The sequence below is a fragment of the Rutilus rutilus genome (assembly GCF_951802725.1).
Source record: "Rutilus rutilus genome assembly, chromosome: 13".
Taxonomy (NCBI): domain Eukaryota; kingdom Metazoa; phylum Chordata; class Actinopteri; order Cypriniformes; family Leuciscidae; genus Rutilus; species Rutilus rutilus.
In genome coordinates this window covers 29378948-29395867 of record NC_140218.1, presented here as the reverse complement: position 1 = coordinate 29395867, position 16920 = coordinate 29378948, and the positions used below count along the sequence as shown (strand labels likewise).

Sequence of the window (16920 nt, the reverse complement as noted above, 5' to 3'; positions counted from 1 at the left end):
TCAGTGTCCTCTCTGCTCCGCGATGTTTTGTGAGGTGTGAATGCGCTGAATGCGTGATAGTTTGCAGCCCTGCACACATATATCTCAAAATCACTAGATGTTTTCATTGTGGAATGTCTACATCCATTGACTTATATCATCCTGATGCCGGTCGTCATGGTAACACGAGGTCTTCACATAGGCACATCAGTCCAAGAAGGAGGAGATACTGACATCTGCTGGTCAGAACCTCGTAACGCAGGGCATTTCCTGTGACAGAGCAACAGTTCACATGAATGTGACAGGAGACAGATTAATGAAACGCTCAGTGTGATCACAGTCTCACCAGTGCAAACTCAGATCTTGACAGATCTCTCAGACACAGGCAGTGCAGCACAGCATCATGGATAGATGGGAAAAGTCGCCCTTTTGAGATGGACTCTGAGAAGAATCCTCCTCGCTCCAGCTGCTGCACTACACACACTGCAGCCACAAAAAGGTGCAGTTGTTGACGGTTGAATATTATGCATATTCTAATAATGTTATTTATTTAGCATGTGAATGTTTGTATTTTAATTAAAGGTGTATCAGATTTTACCCACCTTGACATCCAGCGATGTAAACAGTGACATCTACTTCAGCAAAGTTATGAAATATCTAGAAGAAAGATTACCATGTCTTTTTTTCCAGCATGATTTTTTTTCTCTCAATGTGATCATTACTATGGAAACTTGTTTCTGCCATGGAATTAAAAAGGTAATTGTGACACTTTTTTTTCAGACTTAATTCAGACTTTTTTTTCCCTTTGCAAGATTATATCTCACAATCTTTACTTTTACTTTAACCCTTTTAACGCATAGGGGTCACTACAGTGGACAGCTGTTCAAAAAAGCATTTTCTTGCAGATGCATGGGTTTTGATGGCATAGTTGGACATCAACTTCTACAGTGGACACTAGTGCCTCATCCTATACACTGCTAACAAGTGGCAAGCCGTTGTATTTGGATTTATTTCTCCAAACAAAGATGGCCGATGGCCAGTCATAAATGCCAAGTTGCACCGGAATATCCATCCATTCCTTCAATCCTAGGAGACTCTTGCAGGTAAAAATGTTGTAACATCAAGTAACATCTTAGAAATCAAATCGTATATAACAAACATTGTTAAATTGTTAAGTATTGATTTTAGATTGGGAGGAAATTCTGATTAATCATCTGTCCACTTAATTGGACATCATGCATCACTAACTTTATTTCAGCTACAATTCATACTATTAGTGTAACTGTTGTGCTTGAAAATACTTCATCTGCAGTAACTTTTTTGTCTGTAAATAAATGTATTTGAGTTATTAGAATGTAATCTGCAGTTACATCAAAAAGTAATGGTTACGTAACGTATGTTACTTGTAATGTGTTACTTTACTCGTTACATAAAAAAGTAATTATTACATTATGTATGTTACTTGTAATGGGTTAGTCCCAACACTGCTCATTTCAGATGAGATTGAAAACTCACCTGACCTCTAGTTTTTCCACAGTCTGAAATCATCAATAGATCGATGAAGATTTCAGTCTGAGGTTTTCTCAGAGAGGAGAGCTACGGTAGAAATTAGTCCATTTTTGAACATAATCAGAATGATCAGGTAATAAGGGTAAATCAACATACTCTGGTAGACTGGAGGGAGCATGAGTGTTTGCTACAGAGTTGTACATTCAGAAATAAAGTTGCATTACACAATTCAGACTTTTTTTCTCTCAATTCTTTCTGAGAAAATAAGTCAGAATTGCGAGACATAAACTCGAATTTACTTTTTTTATTTTATTATTCCATAGTGGAAACAACCATCCATTAATTTCTCTTTCTATCTCTCTAACTATTATCTTCTGTAGAGCTGCTTTACTGCTGAACATTTTATTTTACAACATTAACACTGTTTTTGTCGTGTTTATCAATGTGACGCTGCTTTTGAAACAATCTTTATTGAAGGTATATATAGGCCTATAAATAAATGTGACTTGTATTGACCTACGTTTTTCAGTGTTTTCAGGGTGACCGTGTCGATGAAGCTGACAGGAGTGAAGTCCAGGATGATGGAGTGTGTGTGTTCCTCCACATTGTCACAGCTGGAGGAGTGTGTCTCTGTGTTGTCCCGTTCCTCCTCCTCAGAGTCCTGCTCTGGCTGGAAGCCGCGGTTCATGTTACCGTGGCTTACTGTTGCTATGCCGTTGTCATTGATGATGTGTTCATGGTCCGGTCTTTGGCGGTGCACAGATTCACTCACATTCTTCATGGAGACCAGCAATCTGTTCGCTAACACTCTCAGAACTCCAGTCTATAAACAAGAAACATAACCGCTTAATAAACTGTTTCACATGCTCACATCTTAAAGAACTAAAACTTTAAAAAGGTTTCTGTAAAGAGGTATGTGGGGACGTATGGCGTAGGACGAATGACGTAGGTGTAGTGTAAGCGTAGGTAAGAATTGATGAATGCGGAAGCACAGACAACAGAGCAAAACAAAACACCGGTGACGATTTAGAAGTCTAAAACAAGATGTTTGAAAGAAAAATGTTGAAGGATTTCGATATAAGAGAAAGGAGCTACTTCTTATGTCATACGTCAGGTCAAAGGTCATAATTAGAATTTTTCGGTGAACTATTTCTTTAAGTATACTTAATAAAATTACCTTGATGTAAGCTATTTTTTGTAAGGGGTTGTAGGAAAATTATTTACAAATATATATATACACTCACCTAAAGGATTATTAGGAACACCATACTAATACTGTGTTTGACCCCCTTTCACCTTCAGAACTGCCTTAATTCTACGTGGCATTGATTCAACAAGGTGCTGAAAGCATTCTTTAGAAATGTTGGCCTATATTGATAGGATATGATTGCTGCATACCTCGGTTGTAACGAGTGGTTATTTCAGTCAAAGTTGCTCTTCTATCAGCTTGAATCAGTCGGCCCATTCTCCTCTGACCTCTAGCATCAACAAGGCATTTTCGCCCACAGGACTGCCGCATACTGGATGTTTTTCCCTTTTCACACCATTCTTTGTAAACCCTAGAAATGGTTGTGCGTGAAAATCCCAGTAACTGAGCAGATTGTGAAATACTCAGACCGGCCCGTCTGGCACCAACAACCATGCCACGCTCAAAATTGCTTAAATCACCTTTCTTTCCCATTCTGACATTCAGTTTGGAGTTCAGGAGATTGTCTTGACCAGGACCACACCCCTAAATGCATTGAAGCAACTGCCATGTGATTGGTTGATTAGATAATTGCATTAATGAGAAATTGAACAGGTGTTCCTAATAATCCTTTAGGTTAGTGTATATTTTTTTTTAAACATACACAAAGTTTCTTTCAGGGATAGGGTTAGTGTAATAATGATGAATGTGTGTGTATGATTGTCTGTAAGCTGTGGTATTTGGACAGAAACTCTCATGTTCTCATCCTTTCAGAAGAGTTTCCAGAATTCCTCATCACAGCATTCCTCTCTCACCTGTTTATCTTTTTCCTTCTGTTGTCTCTTTTTTCCCTTCTCCTCCTCTTTCCTCTTTTTCAGCTCTGGAACATTGATTCCACTCTAGAAAGAAAGACAAGCTGAAAGCTGTTGACGGTTCATGTCTTTAGTCATGTGTGTTGTGTGAGGTACCTTCTCCAACAGGGCCTCTTGATAGAGTTCAGCATTTGCATAGTAGAGCATTGCAGAGGAACGGAAGATAGTGATACCTGGGATTGCTTTAGCCTGACCAGAAACACAAATATAGATTATAGAAGTTCCATAAAGAGTACACATAAATGAGCAGTTTGCCTGCAAGGAAGTCTCACCTCCTTATATGACTCTGTTTCCAAGTACAGTTCTGTGTCAGGCACCCTGCCAAGTAAAAAGTAGCTTGGACTAGACAGAAAGACATTAGGAGGGTTATGAAATACATAGCCTTTATCTTTATAGACACACAAATACACTTCCACACGGGCTCACCACTGAGTCCTGAAGATCACTGTGAGCAGTGTGAATATGATGGACGCTGCCAGACCCAGATCCAGATTCAGCAGGACAGTACAAAGAAACGTCACCAGCCACACCAGCTAGAGGAACAGACAGAGGAGGGCTTTTCACACTAGCTAACCCTGGTAGCCTGGCAAGCCAGACCCACATCAAGATGTTGGGTCTGGGAACACACCATTGGCAGGGCTCAATCCGAGGGGCAGGATAAACGGTTGTCTTTCAAATTCCCTCTGCATGCAATAGGATAGTGCTACAACCAACCAGAGTTTTCCCACCAGTGGAGCTAGTTGATTGATTAAACTTTTGCCGTACCTGGTCGGCAAAACTACGAACACATCTTCCTTTTTTAAGAATGACTTCAGTGCCGTTCTTTGTTCTTTTCTCAAATAAAAGCTGAACTCCAAGTCCTCCAGATTCGCGGCCAAAGCCGATTCGAAAGACCGCTGTTCGCCAGCAGCAGCAGCCATCTTCTTTGTTTTCAAGTAGCAGGGAACTGTTGCAACTCTGTCATCATTATGTTAAGCCCGCCCACCGACTCTACACATGATGTGATTGGCCTGACTAGAGTTTGGTTTTTCCAGCTCGAAAGCCAACAGAGAGTTGCTAGACGACACTGGCTGCCAAATAAAATTTGCTGCCGCTAGGGTGCGTCTAGATTTCTAGGCTATAACCCTGGGTTATCTTGCCTCACATTTCACACTGCTCATAATTTACCCGTGGTTAAAGGGGTGGTATAATGCCCTTTTCACAAGATGTAAAATAAGTCTCTGATGTCCCCAGAGTGTGTATGTGAAGTTTTAGCTCAAAATACCCCACAGATATTTTTATATAGCATGTTAAAGTTGTCTCTTTTTGAGGGTGAGCAAAAACGCCTCATTTTGTGTCTGTTCCTTTAAATGCAAATGAGCTGCTGCTCCCGGCACAGGGGGCGGAGCTTCAAGAGCTCTTCGATTACCTCACACAGACATGCACTGAACATTTCAAAAACCTTTAGCCTTTTGTGTTCAAACCGGAGTCAGAAAGATGGAGAGACTCAAGAAGAAGTGAAAACATGTAGACAACATTTCTGAATGGTTAGTTGATGAATTTATGTAGCTTATGTGTAGTTATCTTCTAGTCATTGATTAGCATATTCTGTCATAATAATCTATAAATCGCGCTCCCGGGGGCGGGGTTTATGTAAATATTGGGGTTAGTGATGTCACAAACCCGTGAAGAAGCTCATTGTAGTCCCTACCAGCCATTTGTTGTAGTCCTTTCAAAGTTCAGAGCAAAGGGAGATATTTTCTTTTAGAGTCGTAACTTTGCAGATGTTGTTTATGCTCAAACAGCAACATTACACACTAACTAAAGTTAGAAAAGTGAAATCATAATCAACCACACCTTTAACAATTAATCCTGGGTATTCATAAGCAGACATTTCACTGTATATTATTAAACCCTAGGTTAATGTCCTTATTTGCATATTTGTGGAGTCAGTGTCACTGATTGGATGAATGTGGCATGCAACCTATTTACATAAAGGCTCTAGCATTGCGCATCCTTGTATTACAGTATATATTGCCATAGCCTATCAAGTTTATACTAAATGGACCTTTCGACTATAAAGGTAAGAATGAAACGGTCTCTTCTTCAGTCCAATTGTCACATTTTCTGACACCATTTGACCATTTATGTTTTGGTGACTGTCCAATTTGAATATGAGGCATGTAATTGGTTGTCCATCACTAAGCATCTAGTCGTAACAATCTAACACCTCATCCATCGTTTCACACTGTATACATTTGATACACGGTTAAAAGCAGTGTTTAGAACGATGATAACCCGGGGTTAAGCGCAGTGTGAAAAGCCCTAGAGAGGGTCGGGACACAGTATCATACACAGGAGACAGACATATTTATTAGTCTTTAATGATCAGATCTCACCAGATCTACTCTGTTGCTCTTCCATAGAGCAGGAATATCCTGACACTGCATGAACATTCCCTTCAGATTCACAAACACGATGGTGGAAAGCACAGCCTGATGACAGACACACAAACAACAACTTAAAAATGTCTCTCATGTCCAAATGGAGGATTAGGAGTGCCTCTTCAAAGATTAAGGAATACATTTTTAATGTACTAATCTGAAAAAAGTAGCCGAAATCAATCAATAAATAAGCATATTTAAAATTATGTAATTATGTTAAATATATAAATAAATATATAAATAAATAAATAATTTCTAAACAAAGCTTTCATTGGCTCCAGAAGTATTTTTTAATTGCCATTTATTCTAATAATCTAATAATAATAGATCAATCACACCTTTACAAACTTTCATTTTGACAAACCATTTGTTATGGAATTTGTTAAATACTGTAAATAGTAGAAGGAACAAAATTTGTAAAGGCTGACTAAAACATAATGATGATAAGTATGGACTATAATACATTTGAAGTTTACTGGAAAATATTCAGATACATACAAATGTTTAAATGCAGTTTCCTGCAACCTGGCAGTTTTTCTTTTTTGATTTATTCACTTTAATAAAAAAATAAATAATGTAATTGGTCAGTTGATGCAAGTGAATGCAACCAATGAACAATTTTAAAATATACCCCCTCTTTAGTATTATTCATATAATATAATATTATAGTATTTATAAATATTCTGTATTAGCATTCATATTAGTTGTATGTTGTTGTTTTTTATAATTCTATTTAGCTTTAATTTATTATTATTTTAGTTTTTGTTATTTTAGTACTTCAAATAATTTTAGTTAGTTGCCAAGGCAGTTTTTCAAGTTTAAGTTTTCAATTACCAAACAAAATTTTTTTATTTTAGTTTTAGTTAACAACAACAACACTGGACACAAGAGCCACCAATGAATGCCAATGTTTGGAGAGAGGTCCTGAATTACAGAGTTGTATTAATTACAAGTATTTTAATTACATAATGTAATTCTATATCACAAATGCTCTTTTCTATATTGATTGTATCTTTATATTTTGTGTAGTGTTAATTTGAGTGCATGACTTACTGTGGGCAGCTCCTCAAAAAGTGACCCGAGCTTTAGAACTGTAATGAGCACAATAACAGCGGCTATCACTCCAGCCACCTACATGACACAAAAGTATATTAGTAGTTCAGCATAACAGACAGCATATGTTTTATATATTTATACTGCATGTGCAAAAGTTTGGGGTCGGTATGATTTTGAAATGTTTTTGAAAGATATGCTCACCGAGGCTGCATTTATTTGATCAAAAATACAGTAAAAAACAGTAATATTTAGAAATATTATTACAATTTAAAAGAGCAGTTTTCTATTGTAATATATTTTAAACTGTAATTTATTCCATTGATCAAAGCTGAATTTTTCAGCATCATTACTCTAGTCTTCAGTGTCACATGATCCTTCAGAAATCACTCTAATATGATGATTTGATGCTCAAGAAAATTTTATTATTATTATCAATTTCGAAAACAGTGCTGCTTCATATTTTTGTGGAAACCATTATACATTTTTTTCAGCTCAAAAGAACTGCATTTATTTGAAATAGAAGTTTTTTTCTAACATTTTAAATGTCTTTACTGTCACTTTTGGGTAAAATGTTAATTTCTTCTTTTGAGCGGTACTGTATGTTTTTCTCAAGTGGAATATCACCTGTGTTTTCCCCCCTGTGCTCTCCTGGACAAGACTGCGAGATAGTGAGGAAGTGACGGAGTAGCACTGGAAGAAGCCACCAATGACATTACTGAACCCCAACGCCAACAACTCCTGCAGAGGGACAATGAGAGACTCTCACCTCTGCACAATGCTCATACATCTTCAGAGCATGATTTATCTATGTGAACAAGTGTACTGAAGGCATACGTGACACATGGGTTGGTTGACCCGTGTTGGTTTTGGGTGAAATATGTTGTACCTGATTACTGTCTACTTTATATCCATATTTAAGAGCAAAAGTCTTGCCCAGAGAAATGCTAATGGCGTATCCCACCACAGCCACGGCAAACGCGTCTCCAACCACTGAGGAGAAGAAACCCACCTCTGGGACTCTGGGTGGCACCAGCCTGTGGAGAGGTCAGAGGTTACAGAAATTCACCCAACCAACCTTTGAGTGTGTCTTTTATATGCTTAACTCTACAAAGCCTGACGTGTGAAATAATATAATAATAGTCCGAAAAATCTATAAAAAAAAAAAAAAAATGAGACAATATATTAAAATATTTGCATGTTTTTTGTTGAGTATCATATTTGATAAATCAGGCTTTTATGGCTCATATGATACAGGAAAATATGAAGCTCTTTTTTTTTTTAGAGGCTGAGCAAAAATGTGCAATTTGATGCAGTTACTGATATGGCCAAAAAAGTTTGATGAAATTCTGATAGCTTGTAATGTAAATCAATTAGATCTTTATAACAGTATAGCAGATACTTACATAAAATGCATATAACTATCATTTATCACTCTATATTTCCCATAATGTCTTAAGATGATATTTAAATGCTTAGTTTTATGACCAAAGTTCTGTAGTTTTTATAGTGGGGGCAAAAAATATAATGCAATGCATTATATAGAGAGAAAATCTTATCGAGAGATGAACAAATAAACGTTCCTCAAAACCCTGATGGATCATATTTGATACTCACATTTGAAGGAAGTCAAAGGTCCAGTAAATCTCACACGTGAGGGTGTAAGTGATGGAATTTCATGAGGCTTGGGATTAGTGCTTTGCTGTAGACTGTTTTGATGGGGTTAACAAAGTCAGTCAACAGAGATTAAGACTAAGAAGTGAGTCACCAAGAAAACTTTCTAACCTTCTGCAAGAGGATTGGTGTTTCAAAAGAAACAGTTTAATTGTCAGTACCCACTCAAAATCTATCCCTATGTACTGTATGTGATGTGAAGCACACACTTACCCACTGGGAATTTTTCCCACCACATCGACACTGTTGACAGCTTTCAGATCAGTATAATGAGAAACAAGAGTCCCTGCAATAATCTGGAAAGATACACCCAAAGTTGTTTACTGAGCATCTGATGTTTTGAATACTACTGGCACACCATGTACTCACCAGCATGAGCTCTATGGGAACAGGGAGGAGTAATTTGTGACGGTAGCAGGAGTTGATCTCTTTTACAATGACCAGAGCTGTGAGAGCCACCAGACTGATCACTAGAGTGGGAATATGAGTCTGCGGTAATAAACTGCCCAGCTCCACCAGAGTCTAAAGAGAGAGAGAGAAATTAATGTACTTACTATAGTAATAACAGTAAGTTATGCATAATTACAAGTAACTAAACCTAAGCTAAACCCTAAGTGCATGTAGTTAATTAATATTACTCACTACTTATTTAAGTACAATGTAACTACGTCACCTTAAAATAAATGTGTATTTTTAAAATGTGTCTGAAATTTTAATTTATAGGGGAAGACATTCTTTATTCTACTTGTGCACCATTGTGTAAAACACTGAGGTCTATAATAGGGTTTATCTGAGTACAAATTAGTGCAGTGCCTCGAGTGATGGTGCTGTGAAATGAAATGGTGAGTTTGGGAAAAGATTAATTAATTATTAATGTCAAAACCCTCACGGCAATTTATGTGAATGCACTTTTTGCATTTTGAGTATTGGTAACCAATCCCAGTATTAAACCCTGAGGAAGTGTCACTCAACTCTGATCTAAATATCTTTAACACAGATCAGTGAACGGGATACAACTTCATTGCATTTTCTTGCAGAAAGTATTGACATCATCTTAAAGGTTGGGTAGGCAATGTTTTTCATAAACGAAACTCTCTTCACATCCTGATAGTAATCAATAGTGGATAGTGATAGTGGTCTAAATATATATATTTTTTACATGTCTTCTGTGGAAGTATCAGGGCCAAAAAGATGTTCGTCCAATCATTGCATTCGGTCCGAAACCAATGATAGGATGTCCTACCTGCTTGTCAACGTATTTCAATACCTCCAGTCATCCTACCACCTGCCCTCTAGACCCTATCCCCTCACACCTTCTACAAGCCATCTCTCCCACACTTCTACCAGCACTCACACACATCCTCAACTCATCTCTCCATACTGGCATTTTCCCTACTGCATTCAAGCAGGCTCGGGCAACTCCACTGCTTAAAAAACCAACATTAAACACATCACTTGTAGAGAATTACAGACCTGTCTCTCATTCATTGTGAAAACAATTAAACGAGTTGCTTTCAACCAAGTAACATCCTTCCTGTCCCTGAACAACCAGCTGGATGTCAACCAATCCGGCTTCAAGAAAGGGCATTCAACCGAGACTGCATTGCTGTCGGTCACAGAAGCCCTACGGATCGCAAAAGCTGCTTCCAAATCCTCAGTTCTCATTCTCCTGTATCTGTCTGCTGCCTTCGACACTGTGAATCATCAGATCCTTCTGTCCACCCTCTCATCACTGGGCATCACAGGTACTCCTCTCCACTGGTTTGAATCTCAAACCATCTGAATCTCCATGCAACCCTGGCTCTCCTTCAGGGTTGCATGGAGAGGCGAGGTATCCAAAGCACATCAACTGACCACAGGGGTTCCTCAGGGTTCAGTTCTTGGACCCCTTCTCTTCTCAATTTACACCACATCACTGGGACACATCTGTAAGCTCACGCTCGATCGGCCCAAAACCAGCATCCGACCAGCGCGGAAGGTCTTTACGTGTTACTGTCCTTTTCTCGAGGCAAAGTATTTTTTGATTAAATGTAATACATTTGAAAATGTATTCTCTCGTTATTTCATCTGACTCCATAAATGAAAAGGTTTTAATGATATCTGTGCATTATTAAATATGAGCGAATGTCTGACTATTCCTTTTAACTCTTTAATGAAAATAATGCGTGGGGTGGTGTGGCGCAATGGATAAGACACATGCCTTTGGTGTGAGAGACCCGGGTTCGAATCCACTGTGAGACACCAATGTGTCCCTGAGCAAGACACTTAACCCCTAGTTGCTCCAGAGGCGTGCGACCTCTGACATATATAGCAATTGTAAGTCGCTTTGGATAAAAGCGTCAGCTAAATGAATAAATGTAAATGTAAATAATGCCAAAGTCGGTTAGAATAATCAAATGTAACAATTTATTATGTCAGGTAAATGTATCATGCCAATTTCATAATCAATTCAAAGATAATCGATACAAAACATCAAATGCTCTGGACTAAAGAAAAGAGATGCATACCCAACATTAAGAAATACATGAGGCTGAGAGGTCTCACTCTCAGCCTCACGGGCTAATCTGAAATACAGAAAGGGCCCCGAACCCTTTGCTACATTTCATTATATAGTCAGGACCTTTTTCACTTGGAAACATGTACTAACAAAAGAAATTTGCATTCAGAGGTTACACCTTTTGGGGGGGTGTGACCATTTGTCAGGAGATCACCTTCCATTGTATGTCAGTTATCTTTAAACTCTTAAAAACCTTATTACCTTGTGTTTTACTTATTTGGAAATGAGACATCTGTACCAGTCGCACTGTGATATTTTAAATGATACCAAACATGAAAAATACTCTGTGATAATCATTCACATTAAACTATACATTTTTCTTGAGCGAATTCAGGTGATCTGAGCCTGAAAGAGAGGGGGTGGGGAAGAGGGGGAGAGATGTGTTTTGAGGTGAGACTTTGCCTCTCAAATGGTGAATTCAAATGGTAATTTCCAGAGAGGTCCTTTGTCCTCTCTCAGGGTCTGGGTGCTCTTCAACCAGACTGTCCGGCATTTCCTAATTTCTCAATTCTTACACATCATACAGGCACATGGTTTCTCCTACCACTGCTATGCTGATGACACACAGCTCTTCCTCTAATTTCAACCAGATGATCCCACAGTAGCTGCATGGATCTCAAGCTGTCTGGCGGACATCTCGTCATGGATGAAGGAACATCACCTGCAGCTCAACCTGGCAAAGACTGAGCTTCTCGTCCTCCCTGCCAATCCATCTCTACAACACGACTTCACCATCCAGCTAGATTCATCATCAATCACCCCATCAAGGTCGGTCAGAAATCTTGGAGTAATATTTGATGACCAGCTGACCTTCACAGACCAAATTACAAAGACAACTCGATCATGCCTGTTTGCACTGCACAACATCAGGAAGATCAGGCCTTTCCTAACGGAGCATGCAACACAACTTCTCGTCCAGGCCCTGGTCATTTCTAGGCTTGACTACTCCAATGCTCTTCTGGCTGGACTTCCATCATGTGCAACTAAACCTCTACAAATGATTCAGAATGCTGCAACACGTCACTCCTCTGTTCATCTCTCTGCATTGGCTACCAAGGCATTGACGCTTGCTTACAGATCTATCACAGGGTCAGTTCCCTTCTACTTTCACTCGCTCCTACAAGTCTACATCCCTACCATAAGCCTACGATCAGTCAATGAGCGACGTCTCGTGGTACCATCACAGAGAGCCAAAAAATCACTCTCCAGAACATTCTCATTCACAGTTCCATGCTGGTGGAATGATCTCCTAGCCTGGAAATCCAGACCTAAATCTAAAAGATTAATGGTCTGGCGTCGACTAATGAAAATCGGCCAGCTCGAGGGGCAGCACCAAGCATGCATTTGAAAATCTCACAGCACGCAATTGGATAACACTACAACCAATCACAACAATAAACCCCATACGCTTAGCCACCAGCGGAGCTAACTGGTAGATTATACTCTTACCGTATCCGGTCGGCAAAACAGCAAAAACGTCCTTTTTGGAAAGGAACGATTCGAGAGGCGTCTTCTGTTCCTGTTTTAGATAAAAAGCCAAGTCTAACTCGTTCATTGTAGCGGCCAAAGCCGTTTCAAACAACTGGTGTTCATCCATAGCCATCTTGCAATGTTTACTAATGACTTTGACGTCACAGCGCTGTCATCATCTGTTTAGCTCGCCTCTGGCCCGCCTATATCAGATAACCCGATGTGATTGGTGCAGCTCAGATCGAGGGGCATATTTAATGAGCAGCATTACTCGACACCAGAGTAACTCGCTGAGCAATTTCAACTTGTGCTCTCGTGAGAACTCTGGATTACCAGGGTAATGATCTCCCCACCTTCATCCAGAATGCAGAATCCATGACAACATTCAAAAGACAACTTAAAACTCATCTCTTCCGTGAGCACTTAACCTCTTAAAAAAAAAAAAAAAAAATCCTTTCCTTTTCCCTAAATCCTCCCTTGTCTGGCTTATGCTACTCTGAGCAATGCCTGCACTTTGTATTTTGAGCACTTCTTGCATTGTTTTTGTCTCTTCACGATGACTCGCTTAATTTAGTCCTAAATTGTAAGTCGCTTTGGATAAAAGCGTCTGCTAAATGACTAAATGTAAATGTAAATCTATTACATTTATTTTTTGAATAATTGGCATTAACGCATGCTATTTTTAATTTACGTTGTTAGTTTCAACTGAAATCCTCACATAAATCAGCTGCAGGGGTCCAGTGAATCGTCTGGGCGAAACTCCTAACATGTATTTGAGTTGAGAGATGATGACGTGAGTGGCCGCGCCTGTCGTGTAGCCCCGCACTAACGGCTCGGAGAGATACGTCACTACAAACCCGAACCGAACCAGACCCAACAGAACCTACAGAAAAAGACACAACACGAAATTAACAAAAACACTTTTGAAAAATAATTGAAATTACATAGAGGAACTGCATTGGTTTCAAAATGCATTGTTTTGTTTTTCTACATTAATCCTTGGTTTGTTTGTTTGTTTGTTCATTCTTTTATTTTCTTTTTTATTTATTTATTTGATTGTTTTTCACATTCCTTCATGCGTTTCTTTGCTCACTCTCTCATTTTTTTTTTTTTTTTTTTTGTATTTTCATGTTTGTTTTCATATTCTTGTTTAATTTGCAAGACTCACTTGAAAGATGCCGCATAGTAACGTCGTTGCTGCGGCTACTTTCACCCGTTGCACGTCTCGCGCCTCCGTATCCATGACGACTGATCCATTTGTCCCATTGGTCAGAAAGTGATCCTCAGGAGCCAATCGCTCTGAGACGCTCCCGATCATTATGCTAATCACCGCAAAGGTTCCTAAAAGGCATTGAAAGCGCGCAAATTGGGTGTTTTTACGGAATCCCACTGTCAGAAATTATTATTGTAGGCTATGTATATATCCAGTATATGATAATTATGCGTGATAATGCAGGTAAAAGTATTAGATGTTTTAAATGTATTTTGTATCAAATACAAAATCACATTTCACAATAGCTACATTCTTTCTCTTCCCCTCACCTATGGAGACGTGTTTAGAGGTGCCAAAGATGAAGTACACCAGTACAGGATAGAAGGAGGTGTAGAGACCAAACACAGGTGGGACAGAAGCCAAAAGAGCGTATGCCATACCTGAGTATCAATCAACACACAGACAAGCTTATAGTGGATATAGAGAGTCATTGCAATTTAGGCAATTTGTGTTTTTGCAAAAAAAAGTGGGAAAAAATTCCCACGTCAAGATGTCCAAACAGGCCGAGTGCTGTATGCAGTTAACTATTCCAGAAATCTATATATGTTTTTTTTTTTTTGCTCTTAAAATGTGTCACTGGTTTTCAATGGCAATAAAGGTTGCAATTTTTTTCATGAAACGTGCAAAGGTTCTGACATGATTTATCTTTGCTTCATTTTTTACAACACAATAAACAGCTGTTTTAACAGGGGTGTGTATACTTTATATACCCCCTCTATAATGTATCCCTTTAGAGACTTCCCGTTCAGTTCTGCTGTTATATTTTAATTCAAACATTATTTATCACGATTATTAAACCTTTTTCTTGGGGACATCCCAGCAATGGGGTTTTGTCATTTAAAAAAAAATAATTATTCTTCAAGGAAGATTTTGTGAATTTTTATCCAATGTTTGCTTTGTAACTTGAACTGGTAAACTGACCCTGAGGCAGATGCATGATTCCCACACTGACACCTGAAACCAGGTCACCAAGTCCATTCTCCTGAACGGAATACCGGGGGATCCAGGACAAAACTGGTATCCATGTTACAATCCAAATCTTCCACTGTCCTGTAGAGCACCTTGCAGACAGTGAAAGAATAAGAGTTTTATAGAATGAGTTCATGGAAAATAGTTTAGATAGATAGATAGATAGATAGATAGATAGATAGATAGATAGATAGATAGATAGATAGATAGATAGATGTCAAATGTCCTCGTAAAAACACAATCGATTAGTATATCTTATACGTAAATAGTTGACAAAGAAAATGCATGTGTAACAGTATATTGGATCCGTGCCGCTTTTAAAGTGACAGCAGTCTAATTTTCCTGCTGCCCTCTCTACAATCACATCAAACAACAAAATACAAAGAGAAAATTCCCTCACTGTTTTTGACTGAATAACTTTCTATATTTGTAATTTGTATTTTATTTAAAAAGTGCAGGGTTATTTTACATTAGATTACAGTTTCTGTATACCTGAATACCTGCAAATCTTATAACACTGTTTATTTCATTCATTTCTTTGTTCAGTTGCATCTATTTGTGCAATTGCTAATTTGTTTATTTGTTGTTTTTTATTAATGAGTGTTTACTTGTCTTTAATAATGCTTGAATTTTTTATTAGTTAGGCTAGTTGTTTTTTAAACCATAGGCAGAAGTTCCTTGTGTAAGTGTTCTTTAGCCTGTTGATTTTTGTTCATGGTATTCAGCTACAATGAAATGTTTTGCAATAAGACTCAGAATAAACGTGAATGATATCCAAGTGTTTTTTTTTATTTCTTTTTTTACCTTATTGGAATCAAAATTAGGCATAGATAAGAATCACAGTCGATAAGCAGAATCGGAATCGGAATTGCTAAAAAAAATTTAAATGATACCCAACCCTAGTCATAAAGGGGGCTGCATCATTTTCCTTGCATAACAACATACTTTGTGTCTTTGAATCTTACCTTATTGAGTCACAGATCTTCTGCTTCATAGAGGGCCCGTGGATTTCAGTCTGCCGTTGAGCTACTTCCTCTAGTTTAAGTTCATCCAGGATGATCCTCTCCACGCAGAATTTTGCTCCAGCATGTTCAGAGAAACCCATACCTGTCCTATTCATGTTCATTGTATGTTCCTTTTTGCCTAGGTTTGGGGGTTTCAGCAACTCAAACCCTCAAACCCCTCCCACGGGGTAAAGTATAAGTTGAGATGTTTTTTTTCTCCCTGAGAATATATCTGTGACGATTCTTCTTTTCACTGAGAATAGGTTTCCATGGAGAGATGACAGACAGATAAAGGAATCATCTACAGGAGCAGCCAAAGGATTCCTATAGGGGGGGATTTCAGTGTGCAGGTACCTGCAGTATGCTCAAACCAGAAATGTCCATATGGGAAAAGTTCTTGGGTCATTATCAGAGTCTTCAAAGATCCATCCCACGCCACACCCACAACAATAAACATGAGTGTGCCAAATTTTACACATCTGTTAATGAACTTGTGACACTTCACTGACTCACAACCACACGGACAAAAGGAGTGTTTTTAAAAGAGTTATCTGGACAATGTGCTTGAATGAGGTTCAAAATAATGACAGTTTCAGTCCTTGTATAAAAGAATATATAAAAAGGCAACACCTTATTTGTCAGTGAGCAAAAAGCTGTCCCTTTAGCTATAACAAAAGCCTGACCAGGGGTGCGTTTCCAGAAAGCATCGTTAGCCAACTATGGTCGCAAGTTCCGTCGTTATCAGCATAGTTCAACGATTTGGTGTTTCCCGAAACCATCGTTCCAACGAACGTTCGCAAACAGCATCGCAAACTTGTGTGGTTGGAACGACAGCTCTCGAGCTGTGGTTAGAAGCATAGTTTCTAGTTTACATGAGATGTAGACTGAATAAATCCTTATCTTTAGCAAAATAAGCAAGCTGACATTCAGTACAACCCGTGTTATTTATTT

At 38.5% G+C, this 16920-nt stretch overlaps 1 protein-coding gene across 1 annotated transcript; it reads right to left on the bottom strand.

Annotated features, from left to right (window-relative positions):
* Positions 1–16096, bottom strand: slc26a6l2 (solute carrier family 26 member 6, like 2; the record flags this gene model as incomplete). The annotated part of the gene is made up of 19 exons (XM_084429191.1): positions 15931–16096; positions 14918–15057; positions 14266–14376; positions 13892–14064; positions 13442–13606; positions 9066–9218; positions 8910–8992; positions 7912–8059; positions 7650–7763; positions 7023–7100; positions 5925–6020; positions 3973–4079; positions 3819–3888; positions 3643–3735; positions 3490–3573; positions 2009–2311; positions 582–636; positions 326–462; positions 1–69 (listed from the first exon to the last, which is right to left on the bottom strand). Exons 1-19 carry the CDS (start codon positions 16089–16091, stop codon positions 1–3), a joined length of 2340 nt encoding a protein of 779 aa, XP_084285317.1. The 5' UTR covers positions 16092–16096.
* Between the last annotated feature and the right edge of the window lie 824 nt (positions 16097–16920).